General features: G+C 44.5%; 2 protein-coding genes across 4 annotated transcripts in view; both read right to left on the bottom strand.

The window, feature by feature from the left end:
• The window catches only part of LOC131953407 (kinesin-like protein KIF26B), a 183,052-nt gene extending 157,722 nt beyond the window's left edge, over window positions 1-25,330 (bottom strand). For 2 of the 3 annotated variants that reach the window (XM_059316569.1, XM_059316571.1), the window contains exons 1-2: window positions 25,073-25,330; window positions 21,767-22,069 (exon numbers count right to left, since the gene is read on the bottom strand). The gene's annotated coding sequence lies outside the window, so the exon portion shown is untranslated. The remainder of the gene's footprint in view (window positions 1-21,766; window positions 22,070-25,072) is intronic. The other variant, XM_059316570.1, reaches the window with a different exon arrangement.
• LOC131953419 (coagulation factor V-like) lies at window positions 12,268-13,497 on the bottom strand. Its single transcript, XM_059316589.1, has one exon. It carries the CDS (start codon window positions 13,495-13,497, stop codon window positions 12,268-12,270), a length of 1,230 nt encoding a protein of 409 aa, XP_059172572.1.
• Window positions 25,331-25,577: the final 247 nt, after the last annotated feature.

Below are 25,577 nucleotides of genomic sequence, written 5' to 3'. Positions count from 1 at the left end.
GGGGTTTGGGCTAGGGTGGGGACTGAGTAAAGAGTAGGGATAAAACGTAGATTAGGGTTTGACTACTGCTAGAAACGACACAAGATATTCAAAACAAATTTTTAAAATTGTAAGAAATTATTTTCCCATTTCATGCTGTTAGCATTTTTAAAATAAATTTTTTGTGAGTTGTTAGCATGTGACGTCTTCATGTTTGCATACATCTATGATCAGGGGGAGACAGAGGGGAGGTAATACTGGAAGTCTTTGATGCAGGGAATTAAATCTTGTATTGCTTGTAATTTGAAACAGAAAATCGATGTCACAACACAAAGACGAGCAACAGACGAACTAGCAAACGACATCTCCCCACTTACACTACACTTACATCACGCTTACATCACACTTACAAGAGGCGGGAAGATTGTTGGCAAAGAAAGTTTCATTTCTGCTAAAGTTAAGTTCAATGTTTACATTTTTTTAATCACCCGGAGCCATGATGTCGAAACATCAATCTTTCTCCCATCAGATTTAAAATAAATATATTTGTAGTTTTTACGTTCTAAAACCACAACAGCTATTTGATTGAATGGGTTTTCATTTCACTTTTTTAAAATTATGTAGACACACACCAGACATACAGACATACACACCACATACATATATAGACACACACCAGACATACAGATGTAGACACACACACCACATACAGATGTAGATATATACCACACATACTGATGTAGACACATGCACATGTAGACACTCACCACACATGCAGATGTAGGCACACATCACATATACAGACACACATATACACATGTACATACACATGTCTACAGGGTAGATACATGTCAATACACACATACACCTGTAAAAACACACACGTAGAAACACGATCACACAGACCCTGGACATGATAAGACAGATTTTTTACCCACTCCCTCCACTAAAAGACCCACTTCACTAAAAGACCCACTCCCACTACTAAATGACCCACTTCCACTACTAAAAGACCCACTTCCTCTATTAAAAGACCCACTCCCTCTACTAAAAGACCCACTCCCTCTACTAAAAGACCCACTCCCTCTACTAAAAGACCCACTCCCTCTACTAAAAGACCCACTCCCTCTACTAAAAGACCCACTTCATTCACTAAAAGACCCACTCCCACTACTAAAAGACCCACTCCCACTACTAAAAGACCCACTTCCTCTTCTAAAAGACCCACTCCCACTACTAAAAGACCCACTTCCTTAACTAAAAGACCCACTCCGACTACTAAAAGACCCACTTCCTTAACTAAAAGACCCACTCCCTCTACTAAAAGACCCACTTCCTCCACTAAAAGACCCACTCTATTCACCACAAGACCCACTTTTAGAAGACCCCCTCAACTACCTGGACAAAAATGGAGCTGATGATGTACGGATATCCCCAGTGGAGGGAGGGACGTGTATAATTGATGTCTACCAAATATCAAGCTGGTTTCAATCACTTATTTACAAGGGGGGGGTGGTTATTTACACGACTCATTGGGGGGGGGGGGGGGGGACTACAGACGTTATGGAGAGCCAGTTAGCGAAACAAGGTGGAGGGGATGCAAAGGAGATCTTCTTACATAACGGTTTGGTTTTTTTGTGTATTTTTTAAAGTCTGAAACTGTTAATTAGCGTGTAATTAATAAAGCAATGGATTATTTAACATACACGTCATCAAAATAATTTGCTTGCGTCATCAGTCATGCTCGTTGATTAAAGCCTGGGTAGATCAGACAACAAAACACTTAGTGTTTAAAAACCAAAGTATTGATATGAAAAAGAATAAAGATATGATATACTTTAGAATAATGCTATGATAGAATTTTAATGGACTTATAAAAACATTCGATATTACATAGTATAAAGTATAAAGACCTGGGGAAGCTCAAAAATTCATTCGCTGTAGAAGTATGGTTTTAAGGCTTATGATAGAAGAAAAGATGTACCATTCATACGAAAGAAATGATGTATCATAAGAATGAAGAAATGATGTATCACGAGAGAAATGATGTACCATTCAGAAGAAAAAAAGATGTATCTTACGAATAAAGGAATAATGTATAACGAAAAAAAGAAATGATGTATCTCGAAAGAAGAAAAGAGTTTGTCGCATTCCCCAGAAGAACTGAACAGATTTCTCAGAGCAGAGTATCATAAAAAATCCAGCCAATCACAAAGCTGTGAAAAAAATGAATGAATGACGTAACAAAAGGCCGTAGTGTTGTTGACATAAGACGTCACAATGGGCCCACGCAGCTGGTGTCCTCCCCCTACATCCCCACCCTCCCTAAATAAACAACATGGCTGCTAGTCTTAAATTAGCGACCAACCGCCACTTAATAAACACAAGAATGAGCCACCCTCGTGGCTACAACAGCATGTTGTTGAAGTGTGTGTGTGGGGGGGGGGGGGGGTAGCTCGGGTCGGTGGGGGGATAAGCTCACAGTTTAATATAACAAGACAGTTTTTACCCGAATAAACTTAGCATGCCTTGTACTCTAGGCTCTCTAGGCTATCAAATCTTCGGTTATTGATTTGTGCGAGCTGTCACAATTAAACTGTTGTCATATAGGGCTGTTGTGACCTTTTAAAACATGTCACTGGAGTGGGATAAATATTTTTACACTTGTCATGTAGATATAAGCTGTCTGGTTTAGCTGTCTGGTTTAGCTGTCTGGTTTAACTGGTTAAGCTGTCTGGTTTAGCTGTCTGGTTTAGCTGTCTGGTTTAGCTGCCTGGTTCTGGTTTAGCTGTCTGGTTTAGCTGTCTGGTCTAGCTGTCTGGTTTAGCTGTCTGGTTTAGCTGTCTGGTTTAGCTGTCTGGTTTAGCTGTCTGGTTTAGCTGTCTGGTTTAGCTGGTTTAGCTGTCTGGTTTAGCTGTCTGGTTTAGCTGTCTGGTTTAGCTGTCTGGTTTAGCTGTCTGGTTCTGGTTTAGCTGTCTGGTTTAACTGGTTAAGCTGTCTGGTTTAGCTGTCTGGTTTAACTGGTTAAGCTGTCTGGTTTAGCTGTCTGGTTTAGCTGTCTGGTTTAGCTGTCTGGTTTAGCTGCCTGGTTCTGGTTTAGCTGTCTGGTTTAGCTGTCTGGTCTAGCTGTCTGGTTTAGCTGTCTGGTTTAGCTGTCTGGTTTAGCTGTCTGGTTTAGCTGTCTGGTTTAGCTGTCTGGTTCTGGTTTAGCTGTCTGTCTGGTTTAGCTGTCTGGTTTAGCTGTCTGGTTTAGCTGTCTGGTTTAGCTGTCTGGTTTAGCTGTCTGGTGTAGCTGTCTGGTTTAGCTGTCTGGTTCTGGTTTAGCTGTCTGGTTTAGCTGTCTGGTTGAGCTGTCTGGTTTAGCTGTCTGGTCTGTCTGGTTTAGCTGCCTGGTTTAGCTGCCTGGTTTAGCTGCCTGGTTTAGCTGTCTGGTTCAGCTGTCTGGTTCAGCTGACTGGTTTAGCTGTCTGGTTTAGCTGTCTGGTCTAGCTGTCTGGCACGTGAATTGAATATCTTCCCCAGGCTGATGTAAGGGCTAATTGATCAAAGACCTAGAGCTTAAATAGGTTCTAATATTCCAACCAGTTTAACAAAACAAACAACCGGTCTAGATTTTCACGGTTCAAAAAATGATAAAATAACACAAGGTGCGATAATCCTACCTCAGTAGCAGCTCCAAGACCGCAATTATCTACCCTCATTCAGCCCTTGAGTGTTTTTATTGCAGTTATTTTAGGACGACGGTTTTTTTTTTCAAACGGGAAAACCCGATTTTAACAAACATTCATCAAAACGCGCTAGTGTTTACAAATGAGCAGAACAAATAAAGAACAGGTAACTCTGAACGGTCCACGAGTTCCTGCCCTTTCATTATCTTTCCCTACCGCATTCATCTTTTTGCCTTAATTCGCTCGACGAATTGCGCACCATCTCTCTATTTAGGGGACGCCCGGGGGACCGTAAAATCCAATGTATGAGCGCCCTACTTAGAGCGGCGTCTGTGCCCCCCCCCCCCCCCAATCGTTCCCTTCTTCCCCCCCCCCCCCCCCACCAATTTGCATAGCCATTCTTAGCATGCGACGTTTGTCCCCACATCAAAGATTGGCCAACCATTCAACCCGCTGGCGCAGAATTGTTTATGTAAATTTGCTCAAGTGCTTGTGCATAATGTATAGAAAAACACGATACTTAACTCTAATATACCCACGTCGTTGTAATTAATCCACTTCAGATGAAGCACGAGCTATTTAAACATGACCTCACGGTAGCCGCGTGTCTAGTGGTTAGACATAGGTCATGTGTCTAGTGGTCAGTTCAGTGGTCAGATATACATAGGTCATGTGTCTAGTGGTCAGTTCAGTGGTCAGTTCAGTGGTCAAACATACATAGGTCATGTATTCAGTGGTCAGATATACATAGGTCATGTATTCAGTGGCTAGATATACATAGGTCGTGTGTCTAGTGGTCAGTTCAGTGGGCAGATATACATAGGTCAAGTGTCCAGTGGTCAGTTCAGAGGTAGAATATACATAGGTCATTTGTCCAGTGGTCAGATATACCTAGGTCATGTATTCAGTGGTCAGATATACATAGGTCATGTGTCTAGTGGTCAGATATACATAGGTCATGTGCCCAGTGGTCACTTCATTGGTCGGATATACATAGGTCATTATTCTAGTGGTCAGATATACATAGGTGTTGTGTCTAGTGGTCAGATATACTTAGGTCATGTATCTGGTGCTCATACTGAAACGACCTTAAGTATACGGATTTACCTCTAACCAAAAACAAATCTCTCAAATGTGGAACTGCAGTCTGTCCCTACACTATCGATAAAATCTATACCAAACAATGACCTAATCTGACCTCACCAGACCTCGCACTCACCAGACCTGATGTGACCTCACCGGACCTAACTAGACATCACACTCACTCAAAGATTTATTTTGGAAATTCGATGTTCACACGGCTTAATATGCACAAATTGTATGTCTGTAAAATGTACACATCCCTCAAGGGAAAATAAGTACACATTTGTAATGGAAATATCTGTACACATATCACATGGAAAAGGTGTTTAAGTGCTGTGTATTAGAGCTGTTTATAAGTGCGTCTTCAACAAAAGAAATGGAGAAGTTTTTAAAAAAATGTTTTGAAAAAAAAAAAAACATCATTAGCGGTAAGATTAGCTGCTGAAGGGGCTGTGAGAAAATTTAGGAAGAATTAGCTGCAAGAAAGGGGAAGGAACTCTACGATATGTACTCGTTTACCTCGGACTAAGTAAGCGGGTTGTCATATCATAGGAAGGGGGGGGGGGTGAAACAACTGGTAGCAAACACTTCGTTGACCAACGTCACAAAAAGACAATCAAATAATGGACCAGGGGACACAACCAGTTTTAATGTCAACACTTCGTTGACCATCTAGATAAAATGCCGGTCAAACGACGGAGCTAAACTTGGTTACATCTCTCTAGATGAGATACGATAAAGCACAAGAGACAGACAAAGCTTTTAAATTAGATGCTGTAAGCTTATGATACAAACATGTACTAACCCCCGTGACATAAGCAGGTACCAACCACATTGACAGCAACCCCAGTGACAGCCAACCTCAGTGACACAACCACTTATCAACCTCTACACACAAAAATGCACCCCCCCCCTTGCGAATCACCCAACCTGTATGTACAGTAACCCTCCTCTTACAATCTCTCTCTCCCCTCTCACCTCCTCTCCCCCCCCCCTCTTTTCTAAACCCCCTCCCACCTATCCATATCCCTCCCCCCCCCTAAAGACATTATCGCAATAGTCAAGCAACAAACCAAGACATCAGTGGCCCAATACGAGACCTCGGTGGCCCAGTCTGTAATGTGGCCAGGTCTAATCGGCTTGTGGCCTTCCCCGGTGGTCAGAATATAGGTCAGAGCCTCTCTCTGGGTTAACACCGGATAATCGCTTTTACGATTCCCATTGACTGTCACTCAGGATAATCGCTTCCTCGATTCCGAATCTACGCTCGCATCTTAGATTCCCCTTTGTGTATGGAGCTATTTTTAGCCTCAAGTCCAATTTTCATGTACTGAGATTATTTATTTATCCCGAAAGGCTTTGGTCGTTTTATAGGTAAGAACTGGGACAAGTTAAACATTAGGATAAGGTAAGGATAAAACAGGATTGAGAAAAAAGTTAAGAATTGGGATAGGCTAAGAACAGCAACCCGTCTATAGATAAGGTTAGGCTCTGGAAAGGCGATGAAGTAGACTTGGTAAAAGATCGTAGAATACTCGATTATCGGACACTGGTGTAAAGATCCCCCTAGATAGGGTAGTGTGGGCACTATGTCAGTGGTTTCTAGCAATCTGTCTGCCATTGGTCACTCGGTCCAGTCACGCTGCATTTGATTTCATGTATGTGGCACCAGCCAGGTATTGCCAGGTGTTGCAAACACGACATACAGTGCCAGACAGGTATGTGACTAATGTGCCGGTTAAAATGTGCCGGCTAAAAATGTGCCGGCTTTTCTGTGGATAAGTGAGCCATGGAGACACAACACAGCCGGTTAGACGTCTAACTACATCCCCAACCCCCCCCCTCCCACACACACCACACATACCCCCACATACAGTCATAGGATATTGTTTACATGTCTAACTGGTCTAGATAACATTATCACCCTCACACTTCACACACCACACAGCCGTAGGTTTTTGACTGTCTAATGTAAACAAGAGAACATCGCCACACACACACATACATACAAACACACAAACACACACATAGCAGTAGGTTATTAAACGTTCTAATGTCCTGCTGTGACTTGCACAACACTTCCCTCCACACCCACCCACCAGCACAACCACACACGGTTATCACGTGGTACTGCTGTTTGTGCACTGGGGTCATCAAGATCAGACTCGGACAATGACCACCAGCTGTACATAACACCAGCCGGCAAACACGTATTTCCGGCTAATTAGACCGGTTGTTGATCACGTGTAAATACCGGCAATCGACCGGCAGCCTTCCCTTCCAGAACAATCCAGCACTCACAAAACATGTGGCGTTTGATGTGCAGTTTTTAGCAGTTTAAAACTTAAACATGTGGATGAATGGATTAGTGGATGCTATCCAATTACCGATCGAAAGAGCTGCACATCTTCCCTCCCCCATCAATTATTGAAAGCAGGCGTTAATTAGAGCTGATAAGCTGAAGATTTGTCAGCACTTCTGTGCTAGGGGTGGGGTATGGGCACACATCATCATCAGCATTCAATCAGTCACATCATCAGCACTTTGTTACATCACATACATCATCAACACTGTGTTACATCACACACATCATCAGCACCGTGTTTCATTAGTCACATCATCATCATTTTGTTACATCAGTCACAACATCATCAGCACTTTTTCACATCACACACATCATCATCAGCACTTTGTTACATCACATACATCATCAGCACTTTGTTACATCACACACATCACCAGCACTTTGTTACATCGCAGATACCAACATAAAGTCATACGAAGCACAACCGATGTGAACCCACCTTCCCCTCCACCCCCCCCCCCCCAACCCACCAGGTCTGACCTTCTGCCGTTGAAAATTTGACCAAATTAAAACCTAGCCTCCACCGCCGAGTGTTGACATAACTATTGATCTACACTTATCGTCACGTGACTCCCTCCACACAAATCACGTGAGTAGCACGTCGGAGATAAGCTTGTCATGACGTCATATGCTTCGTATTCAGGTGGGCAGGACTGCTAGTACTGATCTTAAGGACGTCAGGTGGGCAGGACGGCTAGTACTGATCTTAAGGACGTACTGTATGTGTAGGTAGATTCGTGTGTGTGTGTGTGTGTGTGGGTGTAAGTATGTGTTAATGTGCGTATATGTACATTTGTGTGTTATTTTATGTTTGTAGATGTGTGTGTGCGGGTATATCCCAAGGTTATGTAACTACGTGTTGAAAGCCGCACCATACGCATACAGCAGTCGGATGGTACCGTTAGGGCGGAGCTTCCTGCTAAGGGAAGTTACTCCAGCGTCGTTAAGGTAACGGAATATGAAAGGGGTTTCACTTTTATGTTCACGTTTCAAAACATAAACCGCCTAATGCGCTTACGGCTAGTGTTCTAAATATAGATCCGTTGTATTGAAGGGAGAAAGGTCAGAGTTCATGCGAGCAAAAAAAAAAAATAATCCTGATTTGTTTTATTTTTTTTTTTGGGGGGGGGGGGTTTAAACGGGTTTTTTTTAATTAGCAATCACAACAACGCGCCAGGAATATCTTTCTAAAAATAGCCTAACCACGTGTTTGGAAGACCAGGAAAAAAAACCCAGTAAGACAGGGCTAGAAGCTCAGCCTGTATTGAGATGGCTACACTGTAGTGTTAGCCCTTTACAGTGGGGGAGTGTTAGCCCTCTGGTGTGATGTTAACACTTTACAATGGAGGTGATAATGTCGCGATAAACCTCTGGGGTGGTTTTAGCCCTCTACAGTGGAGTGGTGTATTAGCCTTTGAGTGATGTTAGCCCTCTACAGGGGAGTGGTTTTAGCTTGAATCTAATAAGTAAGGAGTTATTTGTTTAGTTTGCATAATTAGTATATAGCATAATTAGGTATTCACAACATCATGACAACATCATGACAATCTGTACACACGTGGTACATCAGACTGGCACTGCAGCCATGGCCGAGTTTTGTTTGTGTGAGTAAAATATTTTATTAAATGCTAAACCCATGAGGTCATAGCCCCTGTGGGTCACTTGACGTGTATGTATGACGTATCGTCAGTGGGCGCGACTAGCTTCAACTTCCGGATTCCTTCGTGGGACTGCGTGTACTTCAGCTATTAGCATTCGGTACAAACTTTTATGGTCCATAAAATGTATGGTCCTGCATTCGGTACAAACTTTTATGGTCCATAACGTGTATGGTCATTGTTTGTCTTTGTTGTGGCATGTAGCGATGTTTGGTGCCAGCAATGTGATGTACCCCCACAGATAAGCGCTAATATGGGGCCATACACATGCTTGTTAGATCACTTGAAAACTTCACATATACTTATATTCACTACTTCTGTACCACCCCATAAATACCGTAGTTATATCACATAACAAACACCACCACAATATTTTCACGCTAACATCCGTGACAAATATAAATACGAGAATGGCTTTAATACATTTGGGACTGGTATGTTGTCCAGCTGACTTAAGTCAAGTAAGGAAGGTGTATCTGACTTAATGAAGGTGTATCTGACTTAGGTAATGACGGCGTATCTGACTTAGGTAATGACGGTGTATCTGACTTAATGAAGAGGTGTATCTGACTTAATGAAGGTGTATCTGACTTAGGTAATGACTGCGTATTTGACTTAGGTAACGAATGTGTATCTGACTTAGGTAATGATGGTGTATCTGACTTAATGAAGGTGTATCTGACTTAATGAAGGTGTATCTGACTTAGGTAACGAAGGTGTATCTGACTTAATGTGTATCTGACTTAGGTAATGACGGTGTATTAGACTTAATGAAGGTGTATCTGACTTAATGGAGGTGTATCTGACTTAGGTAATGAAGGTGTATCTGACTTAGTGAAAGTGTATCTGACTTAGGTAATGAAGGTGTATCTGACTTAGGTAATGAAAGTGTATCTGACTTAGGTAATTGAGGTGTATCTGACCTAGGTAATGAAGGTGTATCTGACTTAGTGAAAGTGTATCTGACTTAGGTAATGAAAGTGTATCTGACTTAGTGAAAGTGTATCTGACTTAGGTAATGAAGGTGTATCTGACTTAGGTAATGAAGGTGTATCTGACTTAGTGAAAGTGTATCTGACTTAGGTAATGAAGGTGTATCTGACTTAGGTAATGATGGTGTATCTGACTTAATGACGGTGTATCTGACTTAGGTAATGATGGTGTATCTGACTTAATGACGGTGTATCTGACTTAGGTAATGACGGTGTAGCTGACTTAATGACGGTGTAGCTGACTTAGGTAATGATGGTGTATCTGACTTAGGTAATGACGGTGTATCTGACTTAGGTAATGACGGTGTATCTGACTTAATGACGGTGTATCTGACTTAGGTAATGATGGTGTATCTGACTTAGGTAATGACGGTGTAGCTGACTTAATGACGGTGTAGCTGACTTAGGTAATGACGGTGTAGCTGACTTAGGTAATGATGGTGTATCTGACTTAGGTAATGACGGTGTATCTGACTTAGGTAATGATGGTGTATCTGACTTAATGACGGTGTATCTGACTTAGGTAATGACGGTGTAGCTGACTTAATGACGGTGTAGCTGACTTAGGTAATGATGGTGTATCTGACTTAGGTAATGACGGTGTATCTGACTTAGGTAATGACGGTGTATCTGACTTAATGACGGTGTATCTGACTTAGGTAATGATGGTGTATCTGACTTAGGTAATGACGGTGTAGCTGACTTAATGACGGTGTAGCTGACTTAGGTAATGACGGTGTAGCTGACTTAGGTAATGATGGTGTATCTGACTTAGGTAATGACGGTGTATCTGACTTAGGTAATGATGGTGTATCTGACTTAATGACGGTGTAGCTGACTTAGGTAATGATGGTGTATCTGACTTAATGACGGTGTATCTGACTTAGGTAATGACGGTGTATCTGACTTAGGTAATGACGGTGTATCTGACTTAGGTAATGACGGTGTATCTGACTTAGGTAATGATGGTGTATCTGACTTAGGTAATGATGGTGTATCTGACTTAGGTAATGACGGTGTAGCTGACTTAGGTAATGACGGTGTATCTGACTTAATGACGGTGTAGCTGACTTAGGTAATGATGGTGTATCTGACTTAATGACGGTGTATCTGACTTAGGTAATGACGGTGTATCTGACTTAGGTAATGATGGTGTATCTGACTTAGGTAATGATGGTGTATCTGACTTAGGTAATGACGGTGTAGCTGACTTAGGTAATGACGGTGTAGCTGACTTAGGTAATGATGGTGTATCTGACTTAGGTAATGATGGTGTATCTGACTTAGGTAATGACGGTGTAGCTGACTTAGGTAATGACGGTGTAGCTGACTTAATGACGGTGTATTTGACTTAGGTAATGACGGTGTATCTGACTTAATAACGGTGTAGCTGACTTAGGTAATGACGGTGTATCTGACTTAATGACGGTGTAGCTGACTTAGGTAATGATGGTGTATCTGACTTAATGACGGTGTATCTGACTTAGGTAATGACGGTGTATCTGACTTAGGTAATGAAGGTGTATCTGACTTAGGTAATGACGGTGTATCTGACTTAATGAAGGTGTATCTGGATGACCCCGAACCTGGACGCTGTACCCCAGCTCTGTTTGTCTAGACCGTTACTGTGGCGCGTGCTAATCACTGGGTCAACAAGACCCTGCCGGCTATTTATCCACCGGCACACGGACCCGGCCTGTGCACACAGCCGGGCTATAAGCGGTTACCTGGCTATAAGCGATTACCTGGCTATAAGCGGTTACCTGGCTATAAGCGGTTACCTGACTCTATCTATAGGTAACCTGCAGACCACATCTCCAGGTAACGTGTGCAGGTAAACCATGCATCCAATCGATATTATAATTACAGTGTTTATCTAGCTTCACCCATCATATTGCTATCAGTTTACCGTCATTTTTACATCAGTTTACCGGCTTTTCCAGCAGTTTTCCGGCATTTTTCAGTAGTTTTAGCCGTAAATTTAAATGTTACATCACCTTTATTGGATGACGTGGTTGATTGTTAGAGCGTAGGACTGGTTTCACGAAAGTCTCAATTCGGGTCCCCTACTCACGACAGTTAAACGTCAATGACTGCACCTGGCTCTAAATCAACAACATCATCGTCTAGTGGAGCCCTTGTGGAGCAAAGTCACGCAACCAACCACATCCATTGGGCTCGGTTTTGGGGGATTCCCCCAAGTTCGGTCCACGACATTCCGGCTGCTCCTGCTTCACTGACTAAATGAACATTTCACCTTACACAGAGAGAGGAAAGATAAAGCGACTGGATTTATTTCTGACCACACCACACAATCCCTTCATACCGTTTGACAACACTTTACCAACCCACACACCAACACAGACCTTGCACCAAGACCTAACACAAAGACCTTCAGGTAACACAAGACCTGCCACAAGATGTATCGACACGTCAAAACCTGGCGTGTGTTTGCCGCCCTGACATGAAGAGCTCCAGTAGCATGGGATCACGTGATAGGGCTGGCTCACACCTGTGAGCGCTCACCTCACGGTCCACTGACAAGTGTCCACCAGACAGGCGGTTCTCGTTCTGACATGCGCAGCGTCCGTGCCGGCTCGAGAGCATACGAGATCTCGCGTGGCTAGATTGAAACTGTACTCAGTTGGGTCTATTGTGCACTGGGCTAGAGATGAGCGAGGATTGAAACTGTACTCAGTTGGGTCTATTGTGCACTGGGCGAGAGTTGAGCGAGGATTGAAACTGTACTCAGTTGGGTCTATTGTCGACTGGGCTAGAGTTGAGCGAGGATTGAAACTGTACTCAGTTGGGTCTATTGTGCACTGGGCTAGAGATGAGCGAGGATTGAAACTGTACTCAGTTGGGTCTATTGTGCACTGGGCGAGAGTTGAGCAAGGATTGAAACTGTACTCAGTTGGGTCTATTGTCGACTGGGCTAGAGTTGAGCAAGGATTGAAACTGTACTCAGTTGGGTCTATTGTGCACTGGGCGAGAGTTGAGCGAGGATTGAAACTGTACTCAGTTGGGTCTATTGTGCACTGGGCGAGAGTTGAGCGAGGATTGAAACTGTACTCAGTTGGGTCTATTGTGGACTGGGCTAGAGTTGAGCGAGGATTGAAACTGTACTCAGTTGGGTCTATTGTGGACTGGGCTAGAGTTGAGCGAGGATTGAAACTGTACTCAGTTGGGTCTATTGTGGACTGGGCTAGAGATGAGCGAGGATTGAAACTGTACTCAGTTGGGCTTATTGTGCACTGGGCGAGAGTTGAGCGAGGATTGAAACTGTACTCAGTTGGGTCTATTGTGGACTGGGCTAGAGTTGAGCGAGGATTGAAACTGTACTCAGTTGGGTCTATTGTCGACTGGGCTAGAGTTGAGCGAGGATTGAAACTGTACTCAGTTGGGTATATTGTGGACTGGGCTAGAGATGAGCGAGGATTGAAACTGTACTCAGTTGGGTCTATTGTGCACTGGGCGAGAGTTGAGCGAGGATTGAAACTGTACTCAGTTGGGTCTATTGTCGACTGGGCTAGAGTTGAGCGAGGATTGAAACTGTACTCAGTTGGGTCTATTGTGGACTGGGCTAGAGATGAGCGAGGATTGAAACTGTACTCAGTTGGGTCTATTGTGCACTGGGCGAGAGTTGAGCGAGGATTGAAACTGTACTCAGTTGGGTCTATTGTGGACTGGGCTAGAGTTGAGCGAGCCACACAAGCCACTGACTGGATGGCACGCTGGGCAAATACTGACATGTATTGTTAGCCTGGAGTGTCGTCCCGCCCGCACTCTGATGGGGTGACTCACACGGGAAAAAGTTTTTCAAAGTGTTCAACTAGAGGGTAACTTCAGAGAGGAAATCTTCCGTGTGTTCAATGGTTGACTGTGCTACACATGTGTTACACACGATAGACGTATTTCAACACACTGATACAACACACGAGCATAGGAACACACGCCATCATCCCCAGTGTTTTTCTTACGGACTTTTTTTCTCCGCGGGGGCGGGAGCTTGAAATTTTGGGGGGGGGGGGGGGGGGGGGCGACACTGATTAAAGTGTATTTCTATTTCGTTATGGAGGGGGACGTTAGACGTGCTTCACCCACCCCTCCCGGAGAGGTGCCTGAAACAATGATCAAACCTACCGTAACTAAGACTACAGTATCAAACACCAAAACCTACAACCTTCACCGACAAAACCTTAAACCCACAGCTGTAAATTACAACCCAAACGACTAAACCTACATCAACTAAACCAACAACATAAACACAATCTAAACCTACATCAACTAAACCAACAACCTACACACCATCTAAACCTACACCACCTGAATCCACAACCTACTCCACCGTGCCCAACAACCAGACCACGTGATGTTTTAGACAGGTGGACAGACCCCCATATGCACCGTGTTATTGTGACCCATTTCTTTTCTCCCCTTTAATTGTCGCCCCTGCCTCACGTTTGAAAAGACTAACAACAAATCGCTAGTTAACGAAACACAAGACTGCAAAGTATAAACCCCAGTGTACCGCCTGCTGTTGATAATGAGCCGGAACTATTTGTCACACTGGGTATTAATACTCTCACTTTACCAATGGTGATGTTTTACTAAACATCCATTACCGCGAGAGAAAAAAAGTCCGACAAGGAAAGACAACTGCTAAACAAACGGCTGACGTCGGAAGTAGACGAGACTGGGAAAATAAAATTAGCAACGACGTGCAACCAGAGGTTCGCCTTTTAAAATAAACTTAAGACTTGGAAAATATTTGGAGTGTATAGAAACTGCTTCAGTAGACAGGCAGGGTGGGGGGGGGGGGGAGATGAGGGGTTGGGTTGAGGTGATGAGGGGTTGGCTGATGATGGGTTGGGGTGATAAGTGGTTGGGTTGGGTTGATAAGGGGTTGGTTTGGGGCGATGAGGGGTTGGGGTGATGAGGGGTTGGGTTGGGTTGATAAGGGGTTGGTTTGGGGCGATGAGGGGTTGGGGTGATGAGGGATTGGGTTGGGGTGATGAGGGTTGGGTTGGGCTGGGCTGATGAGGGTTTGGGTTGGGGAGATGAGAGGTTGGGTTGAGGAAGGCAAAGATTTTAAACATCGAAAGGGCAGCAAAGGTGTCGGGTTTCGTTGGTGTGCAAAGTTTGTCTTGAAATAGTGCGGCAGTAGTTGCTACACGCGACCGTCTATAAATAGATTTTAAAACATGGAGGGTTTTTACGGAAGAAATTTTCAATTACCTGCGCTCAATAAAAGACAGAATCCTAGGCCGCTGGCGGATTGTTGAGATTTTTAAAATTGCCCAACGTGAGCGCAATATGGCGGAGATTTTTTTACAGCAGGAAGTTATGGGAGCAGATCTAGATCTAGTTGTTAGTGCAGATGTCAGTTATATGATGGTGAGATGTCAGTGATATGATGGTGATATTATATGATGGTGATGAGACCAGTGCTATGGATGGTGATATGTCAGTGGTACAATGGCGATGTTCGCAGATCAAAGATTAAGCGCTAAATGAATATCGATCTTTCTGTCACGAGTTTGCTGATTGTGACGATACTCAGATCAACGTCAGCCATAACCACATACACCAGCCATAACCACATACACCAGCCATAACCACATACACCAGCCATAAACCAGCCATTACCACATAAACCAGCCATAAACCAGCCATAAACCAGCCATAAACCAGCCATAACCACATAAACCAGCCATAACCACATACACCAGCCATAAACCAGCCATAACCACATAAATCAGCCATAAACTAGCCATAACCACATAAACCAGCCATAAACCAGCCACAACTACATTCACCCAGCCAATCGCTAACCTTGGTAACATTTCTCTCTCCACACCGTGAGCTATTGCTGAATGCAGCGATGGAAGCTTAAAACTTGGAACATGTTGCGCTCATTGATCCGGGTACTTTTGTCCCAAATATTTGTTCTGGCCGGGTACTTTTGTCTCGGGTATTAGCTCCGCGAGCTAAGACGCACTTTAAATGGAGCGTGGATTAATGGATCCGTAGAACTGACACGTGACTGCGCGAGAAAGCTCGAGATTAAACGTTCAGCCAATCGTGTAGTCCAGGCCAATGGTCACAGTTGTGTGTTGACAACAGACCACGTGACGCATCACGTGACCAACACGTCACAGTGATCCGCGGGTCAATAGGATCAGGAGATGTTGGTGGACCAAATTTTATTGGACCAAATTTCATTGGACCAAATTTTATTGGACCAAATTTTATTGGACCAAATTGTTGTTGATATAGCCAAATGACTTTGGATTTCGGGATTTAATTGTTTTCTTTTTTAGACACAAGCTTTCAGTCGTAATATGCCTTAACTTGTGGAGTTTTATTAAGTCATCAGCTAGGTGATCTGACTTGAGTTGTATTAAGTCATCTGTCTGATGTTAGAGGCTCTGGTTGCATCTGGTTTAAACATCCCCCGAACGCACCACTAGAATGAGATCAGCCTCCCAGCATAATGTGATACATACTATTACAGACGGTATCTGCTGTACAAGTATGAATGCTTATGATTTAATAGCAAAACTTTCTTTCAAGCAACCTTAACAAATAAAACTTTTATCTTCATATAGCCAATAGAAAAGTGTGAGTTCATCTAAAATGTTTTCTATTGCGTGTAGCCAATAGAAAAGTGTGAGTTCATCTAAAATGTTTTCTATTGCGTGTAGCCAATAAAATTGTGTGAGTTCATCTAAAATGTTTTCTATTGCGTGTAGCCAATAGAAAAGTGTGAGTTCATCTAAAATGTTTTCTATTGTGTGTAGCCAATAGAAAAGTGTGAGTTCATCTAAAATGTTTTCTATTGTGTGTAGCCAATAGAAAAGTGTGAGTTCATCTAAAATGTTTTCTATTGCGTGTAGCCAATAAAATTGTGTGAGTTCATCTAAAATGTTTTCTATTGCGTGTAGCCAATAGAAAAGTGTGAGTTCATCTAAAATGTTTTCTATTGCGTGTAGCCAATAGAAAAGTGTGAGTTCATCTAAAATGGTGACCACGCACACAACTTGTCGTCTGTCTGGCATTGAAAGTGTCGTTTGCTCACTCATTTGCTCCGCCACCATCACGGTGAGTACACGGTGTGACCTTGGTGGGAGTTGACACGAGCACAACAACACGTTCAGACGTTGAGCACACATGAAATGCCCAAAACTTTTACACGTGAGCTGCCCTAAACTTGACAGTCCACCGCTGTGAGTACTGACCTAGCCGTGAGTACACGCTGTCCATTACCGTGCCAAGTTTTTGTTGTTTTTTTAACCCAACATTTTGTCACAGCTCGGGTCAGCTTGACCCTCGCTAAATGTCTCGTCTTGACCCTCGCTAAATGTCTCGTCAATTAGACCTGGGGCTACTGGGTGAGCACTGCCTCGTCTTCTGGCTAACACGGCGTGAGTAGACAGACGTAGCGGGGAGGGGGGGGGGGGAGCCATAGATGTGCAGCCGTCGTCTTGAGCTCTATATTTGTCCATGTGAATATTCCTTTGGTGCAGAAGCACCTGGCTTATAGTGGGCATTGCCGGGCAGGAAAGTGGGCAGTGCCGGGCAGGAAAGTGAGCAGTGAGGGCAGGGAAGTGGGCAGTGCTGGGCAGGGAAGTGGGCAGTGCTGGGCAGGAAAGTGGGCAGTGCCGGGCAGGGAAGTGGGCATTGCCGGGCAGGAAAGTGGGCAGTGCCGGGCAGGGAAGTGCCCCGTGTTTAATCTCTGATCGAACTGTGTGATTTCACACACAACAAAAAGAAAGCCATCGGTGCATAGATCGGGCGAAATCGCTAATCGAAGCCAATTCTTCATCGATACAATGTATCGAAGCCGATTCTTCATCGATACAATGTGGCGGTAGAGCAATAAAGCTCTGTGTGTGTAGGATATTGGGGGGAGGGGGAGGGGATGTCGTTAACTAGCCGGCACGGTAATAAATGTGTCGGTACAGCAATAATAGATGTGTCGGTACAGCAATAATAGATGTGTCGGTACAGGAATAACAGATGTGTCGGTATAGGAATAACAGATGTGTCGGTACAGGAATAACAGATGTGTCGGTACAGTAATAATAGATGTGTCGGTACAGTAATAATAGATGTGTCGGTACAGCAATTGTGTCGGTACAGCAGTAATAGACGTGTCGGTACAGCAATAACAGATGTGTCGGTACAGTAATAATAGATGTGTCGGTACAGCAATAACAGATGTGTCGGTACAGGAATAACAGATGTGTCGGTACAGCAATTGTGTCGGTACAGCAATAATAGATGTGTCGGTATATCAATAATAGATGTGTCGGTGCAGCAATAATAGACGTGTCGGTACGGGAATTGTGTCGGTACAGCAATTGTGTCGGTGCATCAATAATAGATGTGTCGGTTCAGCAATAATAGACGTGTCGGTACGGCAATTGTGACGGTACATCAATAATAGATGTGTCGGTACAGCAATTGTGTCGGTACAGCAATAATAGATGTGTCGGTACAGCAATTGTGTCGGTACAGCAATAATAGATGTGTCGGTACAGCAATTGTGTCGGTACAGCAATAATAGACGTGTCGGTATTGAGATTGTGTATGTACAGCAATAATAGATGTGTCGGTACAGCGGTATTAGCTCACCTCTTCCTATACCCCACCCTCCCCTCTACGTCATGCTCACCCTATTCTCTATCTCCCTCCCTCCCCCCCCCCCCCCCCACCAACCCTCCTCACCCGCCCCAGCCCAGCCGATCGGGACCCAAGATCGATATTCTCAACTAGAATTCTCACCTAATGGATCTTTACATCTATAGGTAGACGGGTATCACGTGACTTTTCCTGTAACATTAGAAACTTGCAGTTCGTTGTCAGAAGGTAAGGGGCCTATGTCTTCATATGGTATGTCTTCATATGGTACTGAGTGAGATAGTATATGTTGACTTATTTTGTAACGCAATGGCTCGTAGGTTGTCATACAGACATACATACAAACATACATATAGACATACAAACATACATACATACAGACATGCATATAGACATGCATACAGACATACATACAGACATGAATACAGGCATGCATACAGACATACATACAGACATACATACATACAAACATACATAGACGCAAGCAGTCTCAGACGGAGACACACATAAATGTTTACAAACACACGCTAACATACATACACACATTCATGTTTACAAACACACGTTAACATACAGGCAAGCATCCAAACGAGAATACATACACACAAAGACGTGTTTCACATAGTCGGGCACACACGGACATAAACACATACATAACCACAACGAAACAATATGCTTACATAGAAATACAAAAGCAAACAATATGCTTACATAGAAATACAAAAGCAAACATGCTTACATAGACTTACAAAAGAAAACAATATGCTTACATAGACATACAAAAGAAAGATGATCCCAGGCGATTTGAGATTTGTTGAATGACATGTTGATTAAAAATGTTATCGTTTTTATGAAATGTTATCATTTTTATGTTGTTAATTAACAATGTTTATTTGACACGCTTGTCTGAAGACGGATAGGTGTGGTGGGGTGGTGGGGTGGTGGTGGTGGCGTGGTGGAGTTGGTGGTGGTGGTGGTGGCGTGGTGGAGTTGGTGGTGGTGGTGGTGGCGTGGTGGAGTTGGTGGTGGTGGCGTGGTGGAGTTGGTGGTGGTGGCGTGGTGGAGTTGGTGGTGGTGGTGGTGGCGTGGTGGAGTTGGTGGTGGTGGTGGTGGCGTGGTGGAGTTGGTGGTGGTGGTGGTGGCGTGGTGGAGTTGGTGGTGGTGGTGGTGGCGTGGTGGAGTTGGTGGTGGTGGTGGTGGCGTGGTGGAGTTGGTGGTGGTGGTGGTGGCGTGGTGGAGTTGGTGGTGGTGGTGGTGGCGTGGTGGAGTTGGTGGTGGTGGCGTGGTGGAGTTGGTGGTGGTGGTGGTGGCGTGGTGGAGTTGGTGGTGGTGGTGGTGGCGTGGTGGAGTTGGTGGTGGTGGCGTGGTGGAGTTGGTGGTGGTGGTGGTGGCGTGGTGGAGTTGGTGGTGGTGGTGGTGGCGTGGTGGAGTTGGTGGTGGTGGTGGTGGCGTGGTGGAGTTGGTGGTGGTGATGGTGGCGTGGTGGAGTTGGTGGTGGTGATGGTGGCGTGGTGGAGTTGGTGGTGGTGGTGGTGGCGTGGTGGAGTTGGTGGTGGTGATGGTGGCGTGGTGGAGTTGGTGGTGGTGGTGGTGGCGTGGTGGAGTTGGTGGTGGTGATGGTGGCGTGGTGGAGTTGGTGGTGGTGGCGTGGTGGAGTTGGTGGTGGTGGTGGTGGCGTGGTGGAGTTGGTGGTGGTGGTGGTGGCGTGGTGGAGTTGGTGGTGGTGGTGGTGGCGTGGTGGAGTTGGTGGTGGTGGCGTGGTGGAGTTGGTGATGGTGGCGTGGTGGAGTTGGTGGTGGTGGTGGTGGCGTGGTGGAGTTGGTGGTGGTGGTGGTGGCGTGGTGGAGTTGGTGGTGGTGGTGGTGGCGTGGTGGAGTTGGTGGTGGTGGTGGTGGCGTGGTGGAGTTGGTGGTGGTGGTGGTGGCGTGGTGGAGTTGGTGGTGGTGGCGTGGTGGAGTTGGTGGTGGTGGCGTGGTGGAGTTGGTGGTGGTGGTGGTGGCGTGGTGGAGTTGGTGGTGGTGGCGTGGTGGAGTTGGTGGTGGTGGTGGTGGCGTGGTGGAGTTGGTGGTGGTGGTGGTGGCGTGGTGGAGTTGGTGGTGGTGGTGGTGGCGTGGTGGAGTTGGTGGTGGTGGCGTGGTGGAGTTGGTGGTGGTGATGGTGGCGTGGTTGGGTTGGCGGTGGTGGCGTAGTGAGGTTGGTGGGGTTGGTGGTGGTGGGGTGGTGGGGACTTATAGGACTTTACTGTGTTGGACATTACTGCTGTAGTGTGTAGGACATTACTGCTGTAGTGTGTTGGACATTACTGCTGTAGTGTGTAGGACATTACTGCTGTAGTGTGTAGGACATTACTGCTGTAGTGTGTAGGACATTACCCCGCGACTTGTTTCAAACTTATCTGGTCTGCACTCCAGTTCAACCATAACCTCACACAACATTCCACGACATGCACATACTACACATACAGACATACAGTACACACGCACATAGAGACATAACACGCACATACAGACATAACACAAGCACATACACACATACAGTACAAAAGCACATACAGACATACACAAGCACATACAAGCATCAAGTACACACGCACATAGAGACATAACACGCACATACAGACATAACACAAGCACATACAGACATAAAGTACAAAAGCACATACAAACATAACACAAGCACATACAGACATAACACACGCACATACAGACATACAGTACAAAAGCACATACAGACATACAGAACACACGCACATACAGACATAACACACGCACATACAGACATACAGTACAAAAGCACATACAAACATAACACAAGCACATACAGACATAACACACGCACATACAGACATACAGTACAAAAGCACATTTAGACATACAGTACACACGCACATACAGACATACAGTACACAAGCACACACAGACATATCACACGCACATACAGACATACAGTACAAAAGCACATACAGACAGAAAGTACATACGCACATACAGACATACAGTACACAAGCACATACAGTACACAAGCACATACAGACATATCACACGCACATACAGACATACAGTACAAAAGCACATACAGACAGAAAGTACATACGCACATACAGACATACAGTACACACGCACATACCGACATAACACCCGCACATACAGACATACAGTACACAAGCACGTATTTTAGTATTTATCATGGGTGTATTTAAGTATAGTTAGTATAGATAGAACTATATTACTATTTAAGTGTGCATAGATGTATATAAATTATATGTAGGCCTATATCTCGTAATGTTGATTTTAATAATTTTTCTATTTGAGCCCCGAGGATGATGCAACAATTAGTGAAATTAAAACTACCAATTAGTGAAATAAAACTAATTACCTGTCATCAGTTTATGAGCAGGAAGTTAAGCCACAAGTCCATGTATCCGCGTCCATACAATCCACTAGAATCCACGATCGATGGTAATCCAGTCATCCAGAGATAGAGAACGAATACTTGACAACAAAAACCAAAATTTCAAACACAAATTACTCCCGAACACAATTTGTACAGGAAAATAAAACTAATGAATTAAATTATCACTGGGTCATTAATAATTGGGGCTCACTAGCGGTGTTAATTGCACTGTGTGTCCGGTCCACTGCTTCATCTTACCTGTGCTTACATGTCGACAGCATACAACTAGAAGATTTGATAGAGGAGAACTAAGGATCAGGACACGATGTTATAGGCTAACAGGGATCATGGGATATATAAGACTTGATACAGGCGAGCTAGGGATCGGATATATAAGACTTGATACAGCGAGCTAGGGTCGGATATATAAGACTTGATAAAGGCGAACCGCGGATCAAAAACTCAGCGCTCTAAGATCTCGTGAAGTCTCATTCCGTCTCTCGTATAATCTCGTTACATCCAAGCCGTAATCCAATTATCCACAAATTACGGAGAAAAAATCCACCCAATCGAAGGTAAGATTGGGGTTTAATGAGGGGCCTTACAACATCCGGGTACTTTGCTGTTAAACGGCGAAACAGCTTCGATTCGATTTTTTTAAAGAACTCTAACCCTAACCCTAACCCATACCCTAACCCTAACCCTAACCCTAACCCTAACCCTAACCCTAACCTACAAGCTAGCCGTAAAACAAAGACAATAACACGCTGCATTCATTAGGTCAGTTTAATGAGTACGTACGGCAATCAGCGTTGGTCCAGTCTCGGTATCACGAGGGTCATAGAGGTCAACTTGTCCAGTCTCGGTATCACTAGGGTCATAGAGGTCAACTTGTCCAGTCTCGGTATGACTAGGGTCATAGAGGTCAACTGGTCCAGTCTCGGTGTCACTAGGGTCATAGGTCATCAACTTGCGCTGTTCGTTTGTTTGTCCCGCGTTAATAAAGGTACCATTAAAGCTGATATTTTAGAAATATGTAAGTGGTGTTGGAAAATAAAGTGTAAGCGATTCATAGTGTCCAGAAAGTTTTATCGGTCTTGGAGACAGGCTGACTTCAGTGACTAGCTGCCCCCCCCCCCCCCCCCCCACCTTTTGATGGGACCTTAGGCTGACCTCGGTGGCTGTCTGACCCCGTTTGTTGGGACCTAGCGGCTTCTTTAAACTCGCCCTCTAGTTGACTGAGTGACTTGGTTCAAGTTCGATGGAGAGGTAAATACGTGAAGTCATCCGGGTAAGTCATCTAGTTCATTGGTGTGTTGACTTAAGCCACTAAAAGCCCAGCCCCCCCCCCCCTTGTACCCAGTCATCCCGCAGGTCACCTACGGTGGATGGGGAGGGTAGATGGTGGAGGTGGGGAGGGTAGATGGTGGAGGTGGGGAGGGTAGATGGTGGAGGTGGTGGAGGTGGGGAGGGTAGATGGTGGAGGTGGTGGAGGTGGGGAGGGTAGATGGTGGAGGTGGGGAGGGTAGATGGTAGATGGTGGAGGGGGGATGGTAGATGGTAGATGGTGGAGGTGGTGGAGGTGGGGAGGGTAGATGGTGGAGGTGGGGAGGGTAGATGGTGGAGGTGGGGAGGGTAGATGGTAGACGTGGTACGGGAAAAGACGCAGCTATAAGTTTATACTCCAAGGCTTTGTTTGACTCAATTTTTTTATTGCACTTTGTTACCACGCTGAATGGTTTGTGTCTTACCGGCTCAAAATGTCTTTTATCTTCTTGTGAAAACGGGCGTCCTGGAATTTAACAAATTGAAACATTTTTTGTAGACCTAAAATAAACCTAGAACTCGTGAAACTTAACAAATTGAAACATTCCCTCTAAAACTAAAATAAACCTAGAACTCGTGAAACTTAACAAATAGAAACATTCCGTCTAAAACTAAAATAAACCTAGAACTCGTGAAACTTAACAAATTGAAACATTTTTTGTAGACCTAAAATAAACCTAGAACTCGTGAAACTTCACAAATTGAAACATTCCGTCTAAAACTAAAATAAACCTACAACTCGTGAAACTTAACAAATTGAAACATTTCGTGTAGACCTAAAATAAACCTAGAACTCGTGAAACTTAACAAATTGAAACATTTCTTGTAGACCTAAAATAAACCTAAAACTCGTGAAACTTAACAAATTGAAACATTTCTTGTAGACCTAAAATAAACCTAGAACTCGTGAAACTTAACAAATTGAAACATTTCTTGTAGACCTAAAATAAACTTAAGATCTGACAGCGACTCTCGACATAAACAAAGATAAGGGAGGAGGTGGGTACTTAGGGGTGGGGGGGGGGGGGTCTTTATCTCAATGTGTTGTTCAAGTTTTTTTAAACCGGCACTTCAGTACGATCGAGGGCCTTAAGTGGGACCCTAACGCTTTAGGGCCCTAAGAGATAGTAGTGTCCCTAATGCGATAGTAGCGTCCCTAACTAGATGGTAGGGTCCCTATATGAGATAGTAGGGTCCCTAACGAGATGGTAGGGTCCCTAACGAGATGGTAGGGTCCCTAATGCGATAGTAGGGTCCCTAACTAGATGGTAGGGTCCCTAATGCGATAGTAGGGTCCCTAACGAGATGGTAGGGTCCCTAATGCGATAGTAGTGTCCCTAACTAGATGGTAGGGTCCCTAATGCGATAGTAGTGTCCCTAACTAGATGGTAGGGTCCCTAATGCGATAGTAGTGTCCCTAACTAGATGGTAGGGTCCCTAATGCGATAGTAGTGTCCCTAACTAGATGGTAGGGTCCCTAATGCGATAGTAGTGTCCCTAACTAGATGGTAGGGTCCCTAATGCGATAGTAGTGTCCCTAACTAGATGGTAGGGTCCCTATATGAGATAGTGGGGTCCCTAAAGCGAGAGTAGGGTTCCAACGCGACAGTAGGGTCCCTAATGCGATAGTTCGCGACTATAATTCAGGTCTGATAACTTGGCCCCTATAGCAAGTTTGGTGGCTAGATCTATAACGGTGGCAATAGGGGTGAGTCGTGTGGACAGTGTCAGTACTGGTTAGATTGGGGGGGGGGGTTAACGGAATGTTTGTCCTATTGCCGTAGTTAACACGCGCTATACACACGTTTAACTGTTAAATGATGGTATTAACTCGCAGCTTATTATCATGTACATCATTGGATTTTACTTTTTAAATTATTAACATTCGATTTTTACCCTAACTAGAAATCTAGATCTAGATTCTAGATCTAGATTCTGGTAACTAATATTAATTTAACTCACTGGTCACGTGATACCCATACATAAACACCATACAAGAAAAACACAACACTGGCGACTTCCGCTGACGAAAAGTATAAATCCGTTAAAAAGGAAAACGAAATAGTAAATAATCCATGAAAATCCAAAGAAAGAAATGGGCTTGAGAATCCAGTAGCGCTGGGCTACAGTTCAGGTAGCGAGTAGCGAACTGGAGGTGGCACGAACAGAACTCCACGCATCATAGCTAGGCCCAGCAACACACAGGGCCCGCAACCTCCTGCCCCGATACACCACACTCGTCCGAGTTGGGGAAGAAACGGGAGTTGCGTTTCCCTGGCTGAGTCGGCCGCTCGGATAGCAGCGCTGCGTCGCTGTGCCCTCCCCTTTCGACGCTGAAGTCTGTTTGTACCAAGATTCGGCATTTCTGTTGTGTTAGCCACGGCTCATAAAGTTTGTTACATCATTTTTTTCTCCTCACTAATGCCGGATCAAGTTTCATATTTATAGTATGTTTCCTAGCGCGTGG

Source organism: Physella acuta, unplaced genomic scaffold (assembly GCF_028476545.2).
Source record: "Physella acuta isolate Inbredline_101_S28 unplaced genomic scaffold, ASM2847654v3 ptg000920l, whole genome shotgun sequence".
In the NCBI taxonomy this organism is placed as follows: Eukaryota; Metazoa; Mollusca; class Gastropoda; family Physidae; genus Physella; species Physella acuta.
The sequence above is the reverse complement of the archived record's forward strand: the minus strand, read 5'-3'. Positions and strand labels throughout refer to the sequence as shown.